General features: G+C 43.9%; 2 protein-coding genes across 3 annotated transcripts in view; both read left to right on the top strand.

The window, feature by feature from the left end:
* The window catches only part of LOC112261341 (zinc finger protein 184-like), a 307,911-nt gene that overhangs the window by 213,941 nt on the left and 76,970 nt on the right, over positions 1-17,000 (top strand). The window lies entirely within an intron of this gene.
* LOC121847787 (early growth response protein 1-like) lies at positions 1,954-7,383 on the top strand. The gene is made up of 3 exons (XM_042330535.1): positions 1,954-2,895; positions 5,759-5,889; positions 6,074-7,383. The coding sequence occupies exons 1-3, from the start codon at positions 2,601-2,603 to the stop codon at positions 7,193-7,195; spliced, it is 1,548 nt and encodes a 515-aa protein (XP_042186469.1). The 5' UTR covers positions 1,954-2,600; the 3' UTR covers positions 7,196-7,383.

The following is a 17,000-nucleotide window of genomic DNA, read 5'->3' as shown; positions in this document are numbered from 1 at the left end:
AGGAGGAATCCAGGGCCAACCGCAACAGCATATGGTCTCACAAGGGGTCTGAGGATCTCATCTCGGTACCTAATGGCAGTCAGGCTACCTCTGGCGAGCACATGGAGGGCTGTGCGGCCCCCCAAAGAAATGCCACCCCACATCATGACTGACCCACCGCCAAACCGGTCATGCTGGAGGATGTTGCAGGCAGCAGAACGTTCTCCACGGCGTCTCCAGACTCGGTCACGTCAGTCACATGTGCTCAGTGTGAACCTGCTTTCATCTGTGAAGAGCACAGGGCGCCAGTGGCAAATTTGCCAATCTTGGTGTTCTCTGGCAAATGCCAAACATCTTACACGGTGTTGGGCTGTAAGCACAACCCCCATTTTGCAGGGCTCTGGCAGTGCTCCTCCTTGCACAAATGCGGAGGTAGCGGTCCTGCTGCTGGCTTGTTGCCCTCCTACGGCCTCCTCCACGTCTCCTGATGTACTGGCCTGTCTCCTGGTAGCGCCTCCATGCTCTGGACACTACGCTGACAGACACAGCAAACCTTCTTGCCACAGCTCGCATTGATGTACCATCCTGGATGAGCTGCACTACCTGAGCCACTTGTGTGGGTTGTGGACTCCGTCTCATGCTACCATTAGAGTGAAAGCACCGCCAGCATTCAAAAGTGACCAAAACATCAGCCAGGAAGCATAGGAACTGAGCGTGGTCCCCACCTGCAGAACCACTCCTTTATTGGGGGTGTCTTGCTAATTGCCTATTTCCACCTGTTGTCTATCCCATTTGCACAACAGCATGTGAAATGTATTGTCAATCAGTGTTTCTTCCTAAGTGGACAGTTTGATTTCACAGAAGTGTGATTGACTTGGAGTTACATTGTGTTGTTTAAGTGTTCCCTTTAAGTGTTCCCTTTATTTTTTTGAGCAGTGTATATAACTATCAAATTTACATAAGAATTCACACCCGAGTCAATACATGTTAGAATCACCTTTGGCAGCAATTACAAATGTGAATCTTTCTGGGTATGTCTTTAAGAGCTTGACACACCTAGACTGTACAATATTTGTACATTATTTTTTAAATTCTTCAAGCTCTATCAAGTTGGTGGTTGATCATTGCTAGACAGCCATTTTCAAGTCTTGCCATAGTTTTACTAAAATAGGCTTGAACATCTATCTAGGCCACTCAGGAACATTCAATGTCATCTTGGTAAGCAACTCCATTATAAATTATGTTTGTGTATATTTGGCCTTGTTTTAGGTTATTGTCCTGCTGTTTGTTGGAAAGCAGACAGCCAGGTTTTTCCTCTCGGATTTTGCCTGTGCTTAGCTCTATTCCGTTAATTTTTTGTTATCCCTAGTCCTTGCCCATGACAAGCATATCCATATCACAATGCAGCCACCACCATGCTTGAGAATATGAAGAGTGGGACTCAATGATGTGTTGTGTTAGATATGCCCCAAACATAACGCTTTGTATTCAGGACAAAGTTGTTAGCAGTTTTACTTTCGTGCCTTATTCCAAACATTTGTATTCTGTACAGGCTTCCTTCTTTTCACTCTGTCATTTAGGTTAGTATTGTGGAGTAACTACAATGTTGTTGATCCATCCTCAATTATTCCTCTTCCAGCCATTAAACTCAGTAACTGTTTTAAGTCACCATTGGCCTCATGGTGAAATCCCTGGGTGGTTTCCTTCCTCTCCGGCAACTGAGTTAGGGAGGACGCATGTATTTTTGTAGTGACTGGGTGTATTGATACACAATTTAACGTGTAATTAATAACTCCCCCATGCTCAAAGGGATATTCAATGTCCCCCCTCCCATAAGTTATCTTCATTGCAAGGCATTGGAAAACATCCCTGGTCTTTGTGGTTGAATTTGTGTTTGAAATTCACTGCTCAACTGAGGGACCTTACATAAGTGAGGGACCTTACAATAAGTATTCAACCTCTTATGGCAAGTCTAAATATGTATTGGGTACAGAGATGAGGTAGTTATTCAAAAATCATGTTGAACATGATTGCACACAGAGTGAGTCCATGCAACTATGTGAATTGTTATGCACATTTTAACTCCTGAACGTATTTAGGCTTGCCATAAAATGTTGAATACTTAGACTTTAGACATTTCAGCTTTTAATTTAATTCATTTGTAAAATATATATAAAAAACTAATTCCATTTAGACATTATGGGGTATTGTGTGTAGGCCAGTGGGGGGGAAATGTATTAATGAAAACACAAACTATGGAAAAAGTCAAGGGGTGTGAATACTTTCTGAAGGCACTGTATTTGTTGGGTGGTTATGCAATACTTTTTTGTAAACGAAATGTGCAATTCACTCTCCGACCTGTGTCAGGCGGCAATACACAACAAGACGTCTAGTCTGCCGTAAAACCACACGAAGAAAAATAAGTAAACGGAAGTGAACAGTGACCAAGAACGCCTTAGCGATATTATAGTTCTTATTTCGACATTTATTAACTTAAAGACAATTTTAATTTCATAGCAAAACATACTTACCACAGGCAGTCTTTAATTCGCGTTAGAGACAGGACTTGGTTGATATGTGTTATTTAGGTAACGCTAACTAGCTGCTAAGGTTATCTAACAATGGCTAACTGTAATGGCAACGTTATGGTTTTTCACACGCAAATAGCCTCCATCATGGAGGTGTTAGCGAATGCAGCCGTAGCAGAGATCTGTAAACTCGTAGACGACGACTATGCAGTGTGTCGTTTGGAAATAACTCAAAGCCAGAAAGAAAACAGGGGATTGCGAAGGAAACTACAGCTACTGGAACTGAAGGTGGCACGGGAGCGCGCAGAGAGGACAATGCGAGAGCGCGTCCTCGGCAGTCGTCCCAGAAGTGTCAAGATCCTCGACCGATACAGAGGAATGACAAGAGGTACATTTTGCCCCGTTCCCCCCTGCGCATGTGTTTGTATAGTATGCCATAATTCCTCTGATGTGATTACTTGGATGTCTTGCAAGAAGTTAAGTGTTAGTTTATATCCTTGCAAATTCTAGTCTGTCAAACTGACCAGGTCAAATTTGTTTTATATTGGGTATTCGGTGTATATTTGGTTCTCTCTCGTCAATAGCTACCAAGCATGAGATAATACGATTTCGGATTAAACAAAGCGTGCCATAACTAAGAAATAACTATATTCTGAATCAGAGGATGGAGAAAAATCCACCCCTTTTTTCGTTGTTGAATTATTATTTATTATTTTCGGATTTCAGTCTTCAATAGCTCTTCAATAGCATTCACTGTTCAGCTATTAGTGCCCTCAGAAAGTATTCACATCCCTTGACTATTTCCACATTTGATTTTGTTACAGCCTGAATTTAACATTTATTATATAGAGATTGTGTCACTGGCCCACACACACAATACCCCATACTGTCAAAGAGGATTTTGTTTAGTTGAAATGAATTAAAAATGAAAAGCTGAAATGTCTTGACTCAATAAGCATTCAACCCCTTTGCAAGCCTAAATAAGTTCAGGAGTAAAAATGTTCTTATCAAGTCACATAAGTTGCATGGACTCACTTTGTGTGCAATAATAGTGTTCAACATAGTTTTTGAATGACTACCTCATCTCTGTACCCCATACATACTGATAATTGTAAGGTCCCTCAGTTGCGCAGTGAATTTCAAACACAGATTCAACCACAAAGACCAGGGATGTTTTCCAATGCAAATATTGTACAACCCAGGTGTGCAATGCTCTTAGAGACTTACCCAGAAACACTCACAGCTGTAATCACTGCCAAAGGTGATAATATGTATTGACTCAGGGGTGTGAACTTATGTAAATGAGATCTGTATTTCATTTTCAATACATTTCATTAGAAACATTGGGCATTCTAATGTAATACATTTTATTGTAAACATAAACATTGGGTGCCTGGAGAAGAGAGGATTCCCCATTGTTGCATCTTTATAACAAGCCAATGTGATCACATTACACCAGAGAAGCTCTCGCCATTCAAATCTCCCCGCCAGTTCACTGTGTGAATGCTGTAGCCTATTTTATATCCAGCAAGCAAGAGCAAGGTGCTTCTTTCCTCAAATATACAGTACCAGTCAAAAGTTGCCAAGAGTGTGCAAAGATATTAAGACAAAGGATGGCTACGTTGAATAATCTCATATTTTTTGGGTTACTACATGTGTGTTATTTCATAGTTTGTCTTCACTATTATTCTACAATGTAGAAAATAGTCTGAATAAATAAAAACCCTGGAATGTGTAGGTGTGTCCAAACTTTTGACTGGTATTGTAGATTGTTAAAGGAATTAGATTCCTATATCATTATTAACCAATTCAATTAAACACTCTGCCCATTCCTAAGAATTTGTAAGATACTTATTTGCATAAAATGGACAGAGGCCAGTCTCAAAATCAATCAATAGCGTTTATTCTCGAGAGTACTGATCATGGTACAGTTTACAACAGGTTATAAACTAAAAATGACGTCATAGGTTTTAAACTGTCCCTCATCCACTCTGATACAATGGCAGTATAGTTCACAAGCCTTCCCACATCGTCCACCACCTGTTAGATAATTTACTACCGGCCCAAGGTCTCTCCCCTCCCTGTGTAGAGACAGGATGTCTCGTAAGGAACACAGCATTCCAGCCAGTCTGACGATAGCTCCATTAGTTTCTAACAAGGAACAGAATGTCTTTGTTCTAATTCTTGATTATAATTACATACATTATATTCAGTACTATGATTATAAGATTCATACATACAGTAACATAATAGTATTCTGTTTAGTATAGTTCTGATTGAAATGTATACATAATTTAGTCATTATTGATAAAAATCCCTTAACATGGATATATAGAAAGATATATTTTTGAGTTGGTCAATAAGTGACCAAACTATACATCTACCTCTGGGACACATTTGGGATAGGCAACTAGTTCAGGAGCTATAAGAGGAATAGAGAGAGGTTGGAAGAGCGCGAGGCCAGTGGATATGCACGACTTGCGCAACGTTTCATCTTCACTGTCCCGATGACCCGACTCCACATCGAAGGCAGCTCCAGAATCTCCAGGGAGTGTCGGCTGGGGTCTTATCCTACCCCCACTGAGCGGCGCTCCACAGAAGTATCTTCCACAGCGTTAATCGGCTATACTGGGGCCGTGGTCAGACTGCACTTCCTGGTACCTGAAACGGTCATTGTTCTGGGTAGGGTCCTGTAAGTGCAGGGGCAAGTCTGGCAGCAGGGCCTCCTGGACAGGACGTCAGCATTTGCGGTGCACTCCTGGATGTATGACCTTGAAGTTATACTCCCCAAGCTTCTCGAGCCACCTCGCCAGTCGACCTTCTGGTTCCTTCATCCTTATGAGCCACCGAAGACTGCTGTGGTCGGTTCGCACGATGAAGGGTCTTCGGAGCAGGAATTGACGAAAGTGTGTAGTGAACTCCACTACTGCCAGTAGCTCCCTCCGTGTGGTACAATAGTTTTGCTCGGTGGAGGACAGCCGCTGTCCGGCTGCATAATAAATGCTGAGATTGCCCAAAAGCTTTGGAAAATGACAGTGTGGAATGTTAGCTACGAAGACTGGTACCCAGACTAGCTCCTAAAGAAAGTGTGTCACGAATATTGGATGGCTGGAGAAAAATCCACTTTTTGGGGCAGGCTTGGCACACTTTGTTGAAGAGCTATTGAAGAATAGAAATCTCCCCAAAATTAAAAGGTATGTACTTTTTAGTAGCTAACCTAACCACCTATTTTCCCCCAATCACTCTCTCAGGTGAAGGACATCTCACTGAAGGCCACAGGAGTTTTGTGAAGCCAGCGGGACACAATACATGGAGAGATGACCAACCAATCACTGTTGATGAGGGGAGTGGAACCTCAACCCAGCACGTTATCGTGATAGAGGTCAGTGGAATAGTGTTGCATTAAAAATGACAGTTACTTTGTAAATCAAATGTGTCCCCAGCTATTCACTTGCTTACATGTACGTCCTCATTTATCTGCCATATGGGAGTTTGTGAGACTTCCTTACGACATTCTTATCCAATTCAACCGTTGTACCGATAATAACCTCCTCTTTTCTTGTCAGTCTGCAGCTGCAGAGGTTGCAGGTTCTGGAGTCAAGCAGGAGAGGACTGAAGGAGAGAAGGACCCACGGCACAGCAGAGACAACCAGACTGGAGGGTCTGAAGCGCCCCCTGTAGCCACGGAGAACCCCACCACCGCCCCAGCACAGCCCAGGACCCGACACAGCATCACGGAGGTCAGTGGAACGCAGAACGCCGTTCTCAAGTCAGCGACAGACACCAAGACTTTAACTGTAACACACAGGCTCTTACACACAGGATCTGACCACAGATCAGAACCAGAGAGACTGGGGGCACGGAGACTGGGCGTTCCTCCTGCCCCCAGCTCAGACTATTTACCTGTATTTCACCAAAGCCAGAGGATGGTTCATTCAAGTGGGCTTGGTGAATCTTTAGACACTGGCAGTGATGATCCGTCGTGTTCTTACTCTACAGAGCTAGACCCTGGCAACATGCCCTTGGGTTTAGAGATACAGACTGATCTGTCTAGAGGGGACTGGAACCGTTACAGTAGTAGTGTATACTCTGAAGGGTGCCTTGATAAGAAAGGGGAGGGTCTAGTCGTAGATGAAGTGACTATGAAATTGGAGGGTGATGTTCCTCCCACATGGAATGCAGATAGTAACCTAGGAGATGGACACTCACAGGGCAGAGATTTCTTAGATTACAGGGAAAGCTTAGAGACAAATCCAAATGTCACGACCCACTCTCCTTTACACTTGTTCAGGGATCACGACCCAGTGTCCACATCGATGGGCCCCTCCGATTTACACAGCCACGTCCTTTTCCATCAGGTTTTGAACTCAAATGACAGGGATAGAGCCCAAGCTCAGGGAGGGGGAGCCACATCAGGCAATAGTAAAGAGAAACGGTTCAGCTGTACCCAGTGTCACATGCGCTTCACCGAAGCTGGCACCCTGAAGAGGCACCAGAGGGTCCACACAGGGGAGAAACCCTACAACTGTCCCCAGTGTGAGAAGAGGTTCTCCCGCCAGGACCATCTGAAGATGCACCTGAAGATCCACACGGGAGAGAGGCCGTTTGCCTGTACGCACTGCGGGAAGAGGTTTTCAGAGAGGAGCTACCTCAAGATACACCTGCAGAAAAACCATTCCACTCTATAACATAGAAAGTAATCATTCCACTCGATAGCTTCTGACGTTTAGATCAAACCCTGTATTAAAGGTAGACTCGGCAAGATGATGTACAGTACCTTCGGAAAGTATTCAGACCCCTTGACTTTTTCCACATTTCTTTAGGTTACAGCCTTATTCTGAAATTGATTAAATTGTTTTTTCCCCCTCATCAATCTACACACAATACCCCATAATGACAAAGCAAAAACAGGTTTAGACATTTTTGCTAATTTATTAAAAATAAAAACAAAAATGACATTTACATAAGTATTCAGACCCTTTACTCAGTACTTTGTTGAAGCACCTTTGGCAGCAATTACAGCGTCAAGTCTTCTTGGGTATGACCCTACAAGCTTGCCACCTGTATTTTGGGAGTTCTCCCATTCTTCTCTGCAGATCCCTCAAGCTCTATCAGGTTGGATGGGGAGTGTTGCTGCACAGCTATTTTCAGTTCTCTACAGAGATGTTCGATCGGGTTCAAGTCTGGGCTCTGGCTGGGCCACTCAGACATTCAGAGACTTGTACTGTTGGAAGGTGAACCTTCCACTCTGGAGCAGGTTTTCATCAAGAACCTCTCTGTACTTTGCTCCATTCCTCTTTGCCTTGATCCTGACTAGTCTCCCAGTCCCAGCCGCTGAAAAAAGAACAACACAATATGATGCTGCCACCACCATGCTTCACCGTAGGGATGGTGCCAAGTCTCCTCCAGACATGACACTTGGCATTCAGGCCAAAGAGTTGAATCTTGGTTTCATCAGACCAGAAAATCTTGGTTTCTCATGGTCTGAGAGTCTTTAGGTGCCTTTTGGCAAACTCCAAGCGGGCTGTCAGGTGCCTTTTACTAAGGAGTGGCTTCCGTCTGGCCACTCTATCATAAAGGCCTGATTGGTGGAGTGCTGCAGAGATGGGAGAACCTTCCAGATGGACAACCATCTCCACAGAGAAACTCTGGAGCTCTGTCAGAGTGACCATCGGGTTCTTGGTCACCTCCCTGACCAAGGCCCTCCCCCACCGATTGTTCAGTTTGCCTGGGCGTCCAGGTCTAGGAAGAGTCTTGATGGTTCCAAACTTCTTCCATTTAATAATATGGAGGCCACTGTGTTCTTGGGGACCTTCAATGCTGTAGACATTTTTTGGTACTCTTCCCCAGATCTGTGCCTGTCTCGGAGCTCTATGGCTTGTTTTTTGTTCTGATATGCACTGTCAACTGTGGAACCTTATATAGACAGGTCTGTGCCTTTCCAAATCATGTCCAATCAATTGCATTTACTACAGGTGGACTCCAATCAAGTTGTAGAAACATCTCAAAGATGATCAATGGAAACAGGATGCACCTGAGCTCAATTTTGAGTCTCATAGCAAACAGTCTGAATACTAATGTAAAGGTATTATTTAATAACATTGTCATTAGAGGGTATTATGTGTAGATTGCTGAGAATTTGTATTTATTTAATCCATTTTAGAATAAGGCTGTGACTTAACAAAATGTGGAAAAGATCAAGGGGTCTGAATACTTTCCGAAGGCACTGTAGATGCACAAAGTAAACCGCAGTAGTGGGTCAATTTCCACAACAACTAAGTGTGTTGAAATGCAAGGCCCAGACATTGTGGAATATATAAGTCATATTTAGAGGGCAGCAGGTAGCCTGGCGGTTAAATGCTTTGGGCCAGTAACCGAAAGGTGGCTGGTTCGATTCCCTGAGTAGACTAGGTGTGAAATCTGTCTCTGCCCTTGAGCAATTTCTAATTTCTCCTGTAAGTCGCTCTGGATAAGAGTGTCTGCTAAATGACAAACATGTAAAGGTAAAATGACAAACAGTATAGCATAAAAAGTATGTTACATATTGTGTTTGTACTGTGTAGGCTATATGATGTTCACAAATGCCTATTTCATTACTTCCATTCAACTACTTTTTATCCCAGAATACCTTTAATGAGAAAAAGAATGCAGTTCATCAACTTCATGCAGATGTTTTTGTTCAAACGCGTATGTGTGGTTTTCAGATGGTGTATTTAAAACCTGTTTGTTTAATAAACACAAAATGGGACTTTTAATTCCAAGACTTTCCTTGAGACTCTTTAGTATACATCACATCTGATCTCACCCTATTCTGCATACACTGATAGGGCTTTATAACCAATATACACTAAATATATCTACACATACCCACACACAAACAAACACCTACTGTACACGTCAAAATAGTTTATAGTCAGATTTGTCTGATGACTTTTAACTTATCATAGCTGACTTATTTTTGCCCACATCATATTTATGTCCACCATGATGGGTTTAAGAACAATGAAGTCACTAACTACAGTATAGGACTCAAACGTAGTGGGGAGGGATAAACACTCCATGTTGAAAGTGTGTTTATCTGTGTGTACGTACCTGAGGGAGTGTATGTCTGTGTAATCTGTATCACCTGTCTCTTCCAGGAGGAGGAGGGACCAGAGGTGCTGCTGGTGAAGGAGGAGGAGGGTCTGGGGAACACTGAGGGGACCATGGTCATGGAGGACAACCAGACTACACCTCCTCCTGAACCCACAGAAGAACCAGCTGAGCAGCACAGGACCACACACAGTCTCACTGAGGTGAGCCCACTGTAAACTACTGTCTGAATTATATTAGGTCAGGGCCCGAATCCACAAAGACTCTTAGTGTAGGAGGACTGGTCTAGGATCAGTTTTGCCTTGTAGATCATAATGAATAAGACTATATGGAAAGATCCTAGATCAGCACTCTTTGTGGGTACGGGGCCGGGTCTTTATGAATTATGTGTTACATGTGCGACTATGCCTTTGAATTATCAAACCATTTAAGAGTAAATTAATCTAATCAATTAATACATTTGCATTGTATCAAATTAACTTACATGTTGCATAGTACTCATATCAATCCCTCATTGCCCAATCAGAAGATGCTCCAAAGTAGGATGCTCATTTCAGATTTCTTGATCCAACATCCTCTCACTCTGTATCTCTTACAGTCAGTAGACATGGAGGATGGGAAGCCTGATCTGCTGCTAGTCAAAGAGGAGACAATAGAGGATGGACCAGAGAGCATTAACCTGCTGAGTGGACTAAATATGGGGGAGCAAGGTAAGGGAGAAATACATATAGCACATTGCTTTCCGACAGGTGGCATCGCTTCTATGCAAGGCTCATCCCTCATCAGTGCTGGAGGGACCTTCTCACTATCTGGGTGGCAGGTAGGCTAGTGGTTAGAGCGTTGGGCCAGTAACCAAAAGGTTGGTGGATCGAATCCCTGAGCTGACAATCTGTCGTTCTGCCCCTGAACAAGGCAGTTAACCCACTGTTCCTAGGCCGTCATTGTAAATAAGAATTTGTTCTTAACTGACTTGCCTAGTTAAATAAAGGTTCAATTTAAAGAACTGATATAAAACAATGCATATAGTCTACATACAGTAATAGATTTTCAAAAGGAATAGTGATGCACCTGGCTCTCATTCATAAAATGAAATCAATATAACGTATTTTTACATACAAAAACACACATTATAATGTCTGAACTTGACCAGTTAATTGACCAAAATAAAGTGAGTTTTCCCTGTCATGTTTGTAAAGTGTATTTTCTAACCTCTTCCTGCAGGTGGTTGGTTGGAGGCTAGTAGAGGAGACTGGGCGGCCAGCTTGGATTCCCAGACCGGTGCAGCCAAGAGCCCAGGGGACAACATCACTGAGCAGGTCAGGACCAGTGGCGACATAGTGGAGGTCAGTGGATGGGACAGTGTCCTCAACACTGGGCTGGGGAACAACACTGTTAACCACAACCAGAAACAGACAGTCAAACACAAAACCACAACCGATCTTAGACTCCATGACAACAGACTGGCTGTGACCAGGACAAGGGGTATATTTGGTCTGCAGGGTCGGGGAGGTGTCGGTATGCGGCAGGAGAGAACAGATTCAGACTCTGCTAGCGATGCTCCGTCCTGCTCCTATAGTTGTGATTCAGAGAGACTGATGGCGCCTCAGGTTAACCCCCTAACAGGTGCTGCCTTCAGCCTGCCTTCTATAGGATCTATCAACTGGAACATGGATCCTGTGACAACACAGACACTCCCTGGCCTTCGTCCTCCTCACACTCTCCTAATGTTAAACCAGACCTCAGACAATGCCAGTGCCTCAACACTAAATGGCTACACAAGCCCATTGACAAATGACAGTAGTAGTAACTCTATCAGTAGATCCGGTGGCAAAGAGAAGCGTGTTCATTCTGTGGGAAAGCCTTCGGTTTCCCCAAACAGGTGGAGATCCACCAGGGGATGCACACGGGGGCTAAACCTTTCAGCTGCCAGTGTTTCACACTTGTCCTGATGTGGCAGGGGAGAAATCCTACAGCTGCACCCCAGTGTGCGAAGAGGTTCTCCTGCCAGCACCAGCTGAAGAAGCACACGAAGGTCCACACGGGAGAGGGGCTGTTCAGACTGCGGGAAGAGGTTCTCAGAGAGGAGCTACCTCAGGATACACCAGCAGAAAATGCACACGGCCCATGTATAGTAATGTAGTACTAGTTACTTTGTAGTTAATTCTGTTGCTTGTGGATGTATAGGGAACTGGATGAGGTGAACTGAGGAAATAATGTGTATGATGAGGTAGAGTTGGTGTGATTGTGTCTGTAAGAATGCTTCACTTATTAAGTGTCATTTTTACTTGACAAAGTAAAGATGACATAAAGATGTGTATAATGTTAAATCTTTTCCAACGGATTCTAAATTGTATTTTATTAAATCAAAGGTACAGAAAAGTTTACGTAATATCAAGAATGTACTCAGGTTGTCCCTCGTTTAGAGGCACAGACTAGTTTCCCTTCTTATAAAAATAGTTTATTACGACAGAAGAGCAAATCAGGTTCACATGATTTAGGTAAAATGCTTCATTCATATAGAGTTCTAGTCGCTATTATAGCTCATATAGTTAGTTATTCAGGTCTAAGAAACAGACAAAGGCCAAATCTGAAACCAAAAACAGAACACAATGTAAGAAATACAGCATGGCTACAATGCATGATTTAAAGATGGAAATGCAATTGGTGAAGCATGAAACGCACTGAGAACACTTCCGATAGGTACTTATCACAGTGGGAGGCCGTTCCTCCTCTTGCTAGAACAAAAGCGTTACCTGCTGTATGCCGACCCGGTAGCGACGAACCTGCGGTTTCTACTTGTAAAATTGTGATGCTCGTCATTGGCCAACAACTTGACTTTGAGCCAATCCGAGAGCACGAACTGGGGGAGCTAAAATGTGTGACAACAAAAGGGGGAAGAAAATATGGCACATTCTCTGTACATCCATGGTTAAATGTCATGAGCCAGACTTCATATGCAATGTAAGCTATAGGATGGTTGCTGGCTAAGTGCACAGATGCAATGCAGTTTATGCTTATTTATAAAACCCTCTTAGGCCTCACTCCCCCCTATCTGAGAGATCTACTGCAGGTCTCATTCTCCACATACAACGCCCGTTCTGCCAGTCACATTCTGTTAAAGGTCCCCCAAAGCACACGCATCCCTGGGTCGCTCGTCTTATCAGTTCGCTGCAGAAAAAACACTCAAACAGGACAGTTGTATCTCAATCTCTTCATTCAAAGACTCAATCCATGGACACTCTCACTGACAGTTGTGGCAGCTTTGTGTGATGTAGCTAGTATTGACATAATTCAATCACAATGGATTTAGTTTCCATGAAACAGCTGCCTGTGTTAGTGCAGTGTCCTTAGCTAGCCATGTTGTGCTAGCTTGCGAATATGCTAACGTTAACTAGATATTTAAACATTTGGCCATGGGCTGGTACTGGTAGTATGGGATTATGGAGAGTGAATTTTTTTTTTTAAAGTTATCTTACGAGGTAGTTATCTAGTTGTGGCCGTCTGGCTAGTATCAACAAGGGCTTTCTACAACAAACATCAACATTAGCACAGCTAGTTAGCAAACATTGAAATCTAGACCATAACTTAACACAGACGGGACACGTCTCAGTAGCAATGCTACTGCCACCTTCTAATTTGGAGAATTGTAACAAGGCTGAGTGGCAGACGACATCAAGGTCTTTGCTGTGTGAATACAAAATATAATTGACTGTCGACACTGTTCAGAGGCACTGTCGGCAGACAAACGGTTGACAATCCCTACCAGTGAGCTTTTACAAAAATCAATACAATCAGCAGAAGTAACATACCGTTTCTTATCTGTAACCCACGCGGAAGGACTCAAAAGGGCTGGTTACACACACTTGCTATCAGTCTTCCCTTTTGAGAGAAATGGCGCATGCCATTTATTTCATTTACATTACAATAGTCAATGTAATGTCCCAAAACAGTTCTTCAACACAGCAACGCAGGTTCTCACACAAACACTATATCCCCGTCTCTCGGTTGTAGCTCTTGTCTAACTGCACGCAACACTGCTTGAATAACCCGCTGTTAGCAAAGCGTGGACAGTGTTGACCAAGTAAGAGAGACTGCCGTCTGCCATACTGTTTACCTTTAACCTTCCCGTGCCAGCTAGGGCAGGGTCTGACCACAAACTTCTACCTGGTCACATTAACATAGTGAGAAAATACACTGCTCAAAAAAATAAAGGGAACACTTAAACAACACAATGTAACTCCAAGTCAATCACACTTCTGTGAAATCAAACTGTCCACTTAGGAAGCAACACTGATTGACAATACATTTCACATGCTGTTGTGCAAATGGAATAGACAACAGGTGGAAATTATAGGCAATTAGCAAGACACCCCCAATAAAGGAGTGGTTCTGCGGGTGGTGACCACAGACCCCTTCTCAGTTCCTATGCTTCCTGGCTGATGTTTTGGTCACTTTTGAATGCTGGCGGTGCTTTCCCTCTAGTGGTAGCATGAGACGGAGTCTACAACCCACACAAGTGGCTCAGGTAGTGCAGCTCATCCAGGATGGCACATCAATGCGAGCTGTGGCAAGAAGGTTTGCTGTCTCTGTCAGCGTAGTGTCCAGAACATTGAGGCGCTACCAGGAGGCAGGCCAGTACATCAGGAGACGTGGAGGCCATAGGAGGGCAACAACCCAGCAGCGGGACCGCTACCTCCGCCTTTGTCCAAGGAGGAGCACTGCCAGAGCCCTGCAAAATGACCTTCAGCAGGCCACAAATGTGCATGTGTCTGCTCAAACGGTCAGAAACAGACTCCATGAGGGTGGTATGAGGACCCGACGTCCACAGGTGGGGGTTGTGCTTACAGCCCAACACCGTACAGGACGTTTGGCATTTGCCAGAGAACACCAAGATTGGCAAATTCGCCACTGGCGCCCTGTGCTCTTCACAGATGAAAGCAGGTTCACACTAAGCACATGTGACAGACGTGACAGAGTCTGGAGATGCCGTGGAGAACGTTCTGCTGCCTGCAACATCCTCCAGCATGACCGGTTTGGCGGTGGGTCAGTCATGGTGTGGGGGGGGGGCGCACAGCCCTCCATGTGCTTGCCAGAGGTAGCCTGACTGCCATTAGGTACCGAGATGAGATCCTCAGACCCCTTGTGAGACCATATGCTGGTGCGGTTGTCCCTGGGTTCCTCCTAATGCAAGACAATGCTAGACCTCATTCCCAGACCTGAATTCAATTGAGCACATCTGGGACATCATGTCTCGCTCCATCCACCAACGGCACGTTGCACTACAGACTGTCCAGGAGTTGGCGGATGCTTTAGTCCAGGTCTGGGAGGAGATCCCTCAGGAGACCATCCGCCACCTCATCAGGAGCATGCCCAGGCGTTGTAGGGAGGTCATACAGGCACGTGGAGGCCACACACACTACTGAGCCTCATTTTGACTTGTTTTAAGGACATTACATCAAAGTTGGATCAGCCTGTAAAACTTTAATTTTGAGTGTGACTCCAAATCCAGACCTCCATGGGTTGATAAATTTGATTTCCATTGATCATTTTTGTGTGATTTTGTTGTCAGCACATTCAACTATGTAAAGAAAAAAGTATTTAATAAGAATATTTCATTCATTCAGATCTAGGATGTGTTATTTTAGTGTTCCTTTTATTTTTTTGAGCAGTGTATATTTTACTTTGTCACGTATCATTTTGTGCGATAAAAGTACTTTACTTCAAAGTTATGTGAGCATATGGCTAATTTGTTGAAATGAAATACAAAATTGACACTGCTGACTTGATTTTTTATTTGTATTTTTAGGGACTGAGTTTCCCTTATCTCAGTCGAACCAAAACATAATTCATTCTTAAATCAACACATATGCAATTTTTTTTAATAATAAACTCCAATGGCTCCATATTGTTAGGTACTTATATCACAGTATTATAGATGGGCTTGACTGTGGTTAACAGTTTATAATATCATGTAATGTTTCTATGTGTACAGCAGAGTTTATTATATAAACCTTTATGGTTTTCTGCACAATCTTTTTTTGCAGTCTGCAGTCGAAGAAGATCTGCTGATATCCAGTGTTACTGGTGGGAGAGAGTGGACCTCTGAAGAGGCTGGTCACAAACCCTGGCCCCGGATCAGGATCCTGGAGCCTTCACTCTTCCTTTCTGATTCGGAACCAGGACCCAAACATGAGGTTAAGAGACTCCACCACCACACAGAACACAAGCAGTGGACAGGTGGGCTGAACAACCTCAGTCCTGGTGGTCATCAGAGAGACAGAGGCTCCAGTCAGGGATCCAGTCTGCAGCCCAGACCCTTCTCTTCACAGTCTCAGTGCAGGGATGGAGTAGGGCCTGGGGCTGATAGAGATAGGAACAGGAGGGTCTATGATACAAACACCACAGTATCCATGATGAACAGAGCAGGTCACACTGGGCTTCAGCTTTCACAGAGAGTGGTGGTAGACCCCCCTGGCAGTAGTCTATCAGGAAGTCTGTCTCCTTCAGGATCTCGTCTAATGCCTGGTGACTGGGTTCATAGAAGGCCTGGACCTGGGTCTAGCCTTCCTCAGCTGCCTCGTGGTAACCCCACGAATGCAGACAGGGTGAGGATGAGCGGTCACCATGAGAGGTACCTAGCCTATAACACAGCACACAACACCCAAACAATGGCTAGAGGTCAAGGAGGTAGCTCTAAATTGGCTCCTGCTTCCACTTCATCTGGTGTCATTGGGTCACAACGTGGGAGGCCGAGCATTAAGACGGACGCAGACAAGCCATACGCCTGCCCCACATGTGGGAAGCGCTTCGCTCATGCAAACTATGTGAAGCAGCACCAGACTGTTCACACCAAGGAGAGGCCATTTATGTGCAAGCTGTGTTACAAGAGCTTCTCCTTCCAGAGTAACCTTATCAAACATAGAAGTGTCCACAATGGGGAGAAATCATAGTAGTGTGGCTTGAGATGTACACAGGATATCTGGGAACCATCCTTTAGCTGACATGGTTATCATGTGAAGCGTCTTGGGGTTAGAGGGTTTTTTGGATTACTAAGTCCTTCAGCGCTGTTCAATGTCAGTCCTGGAGGGCCAAAACCCTTCTGGTCTTCATCTTCTTCTAATAAGGGACTAATTCAGACCTAGGACACCAGGTGAGTGCAATTAACTACCAGGATTGAACAATAGTTTGTTTTGTACAAAGAAATACAGTGGGGCAAAAAAGTATTTAGTCAGCCACCAATTGTGCAAGTTCTCCCACTTAAAAAGATGAGAGGCCTGTAATTTTCATCATAGGTACACTTCAACTATGACAGACAAAATTAGAAAAAAATCCAGAAAATCACATTGTAGGATTTTTTATGAATTTATTTGCAAATTATGGTGGAAAATAAGTATTTGGTCA

This window comes from Oncorhynchus tshawytscha, linkage group LG11 (assembly GCF_018296145.1).
Source record: "Oncorhynchus tshawytscha isolate Ot180627B linkage group LG11, Otsh_v2.0, whole genome shotgun sequence".
NCBI lineage: Eukaryota > Metazoa > Chordata > Actinopteri > Salmoniformes > Salmonidae > Oncorhynchus > Oncorhynchus tshawytscha.
This window is presented reverse-complemented; position numbering and strand designations above follow the sequence as displayed.

What these genes read in the sequence shown, in the direction of transcription:
- LOC121847787 (XM_042330535.1), top strand. Translation starts at nt 2,601, where the DNA reads ATGGCTAACTGTAATGGCAACGTTATGGTTTTTCACACGCAAATAGCC. An exon ending in ATACAGAGGAATGACAAGAG is followed by an intron (nt 2,896 to 5,758) that starts GTACATTTTGCC and finishes TCACTCTCTCAG; the next exon opens with GTGAAGGACATCTCACTGAA. An exon ending in AGCACGTTATCGTGATAGAG is followed by an intron (nt 5,890 to 6,073) that starts GTCAGTGGAATA and finishes TTTTCTTGTCAG; the next exon opens with TCTGCAGCTGCAGAGGTTGC.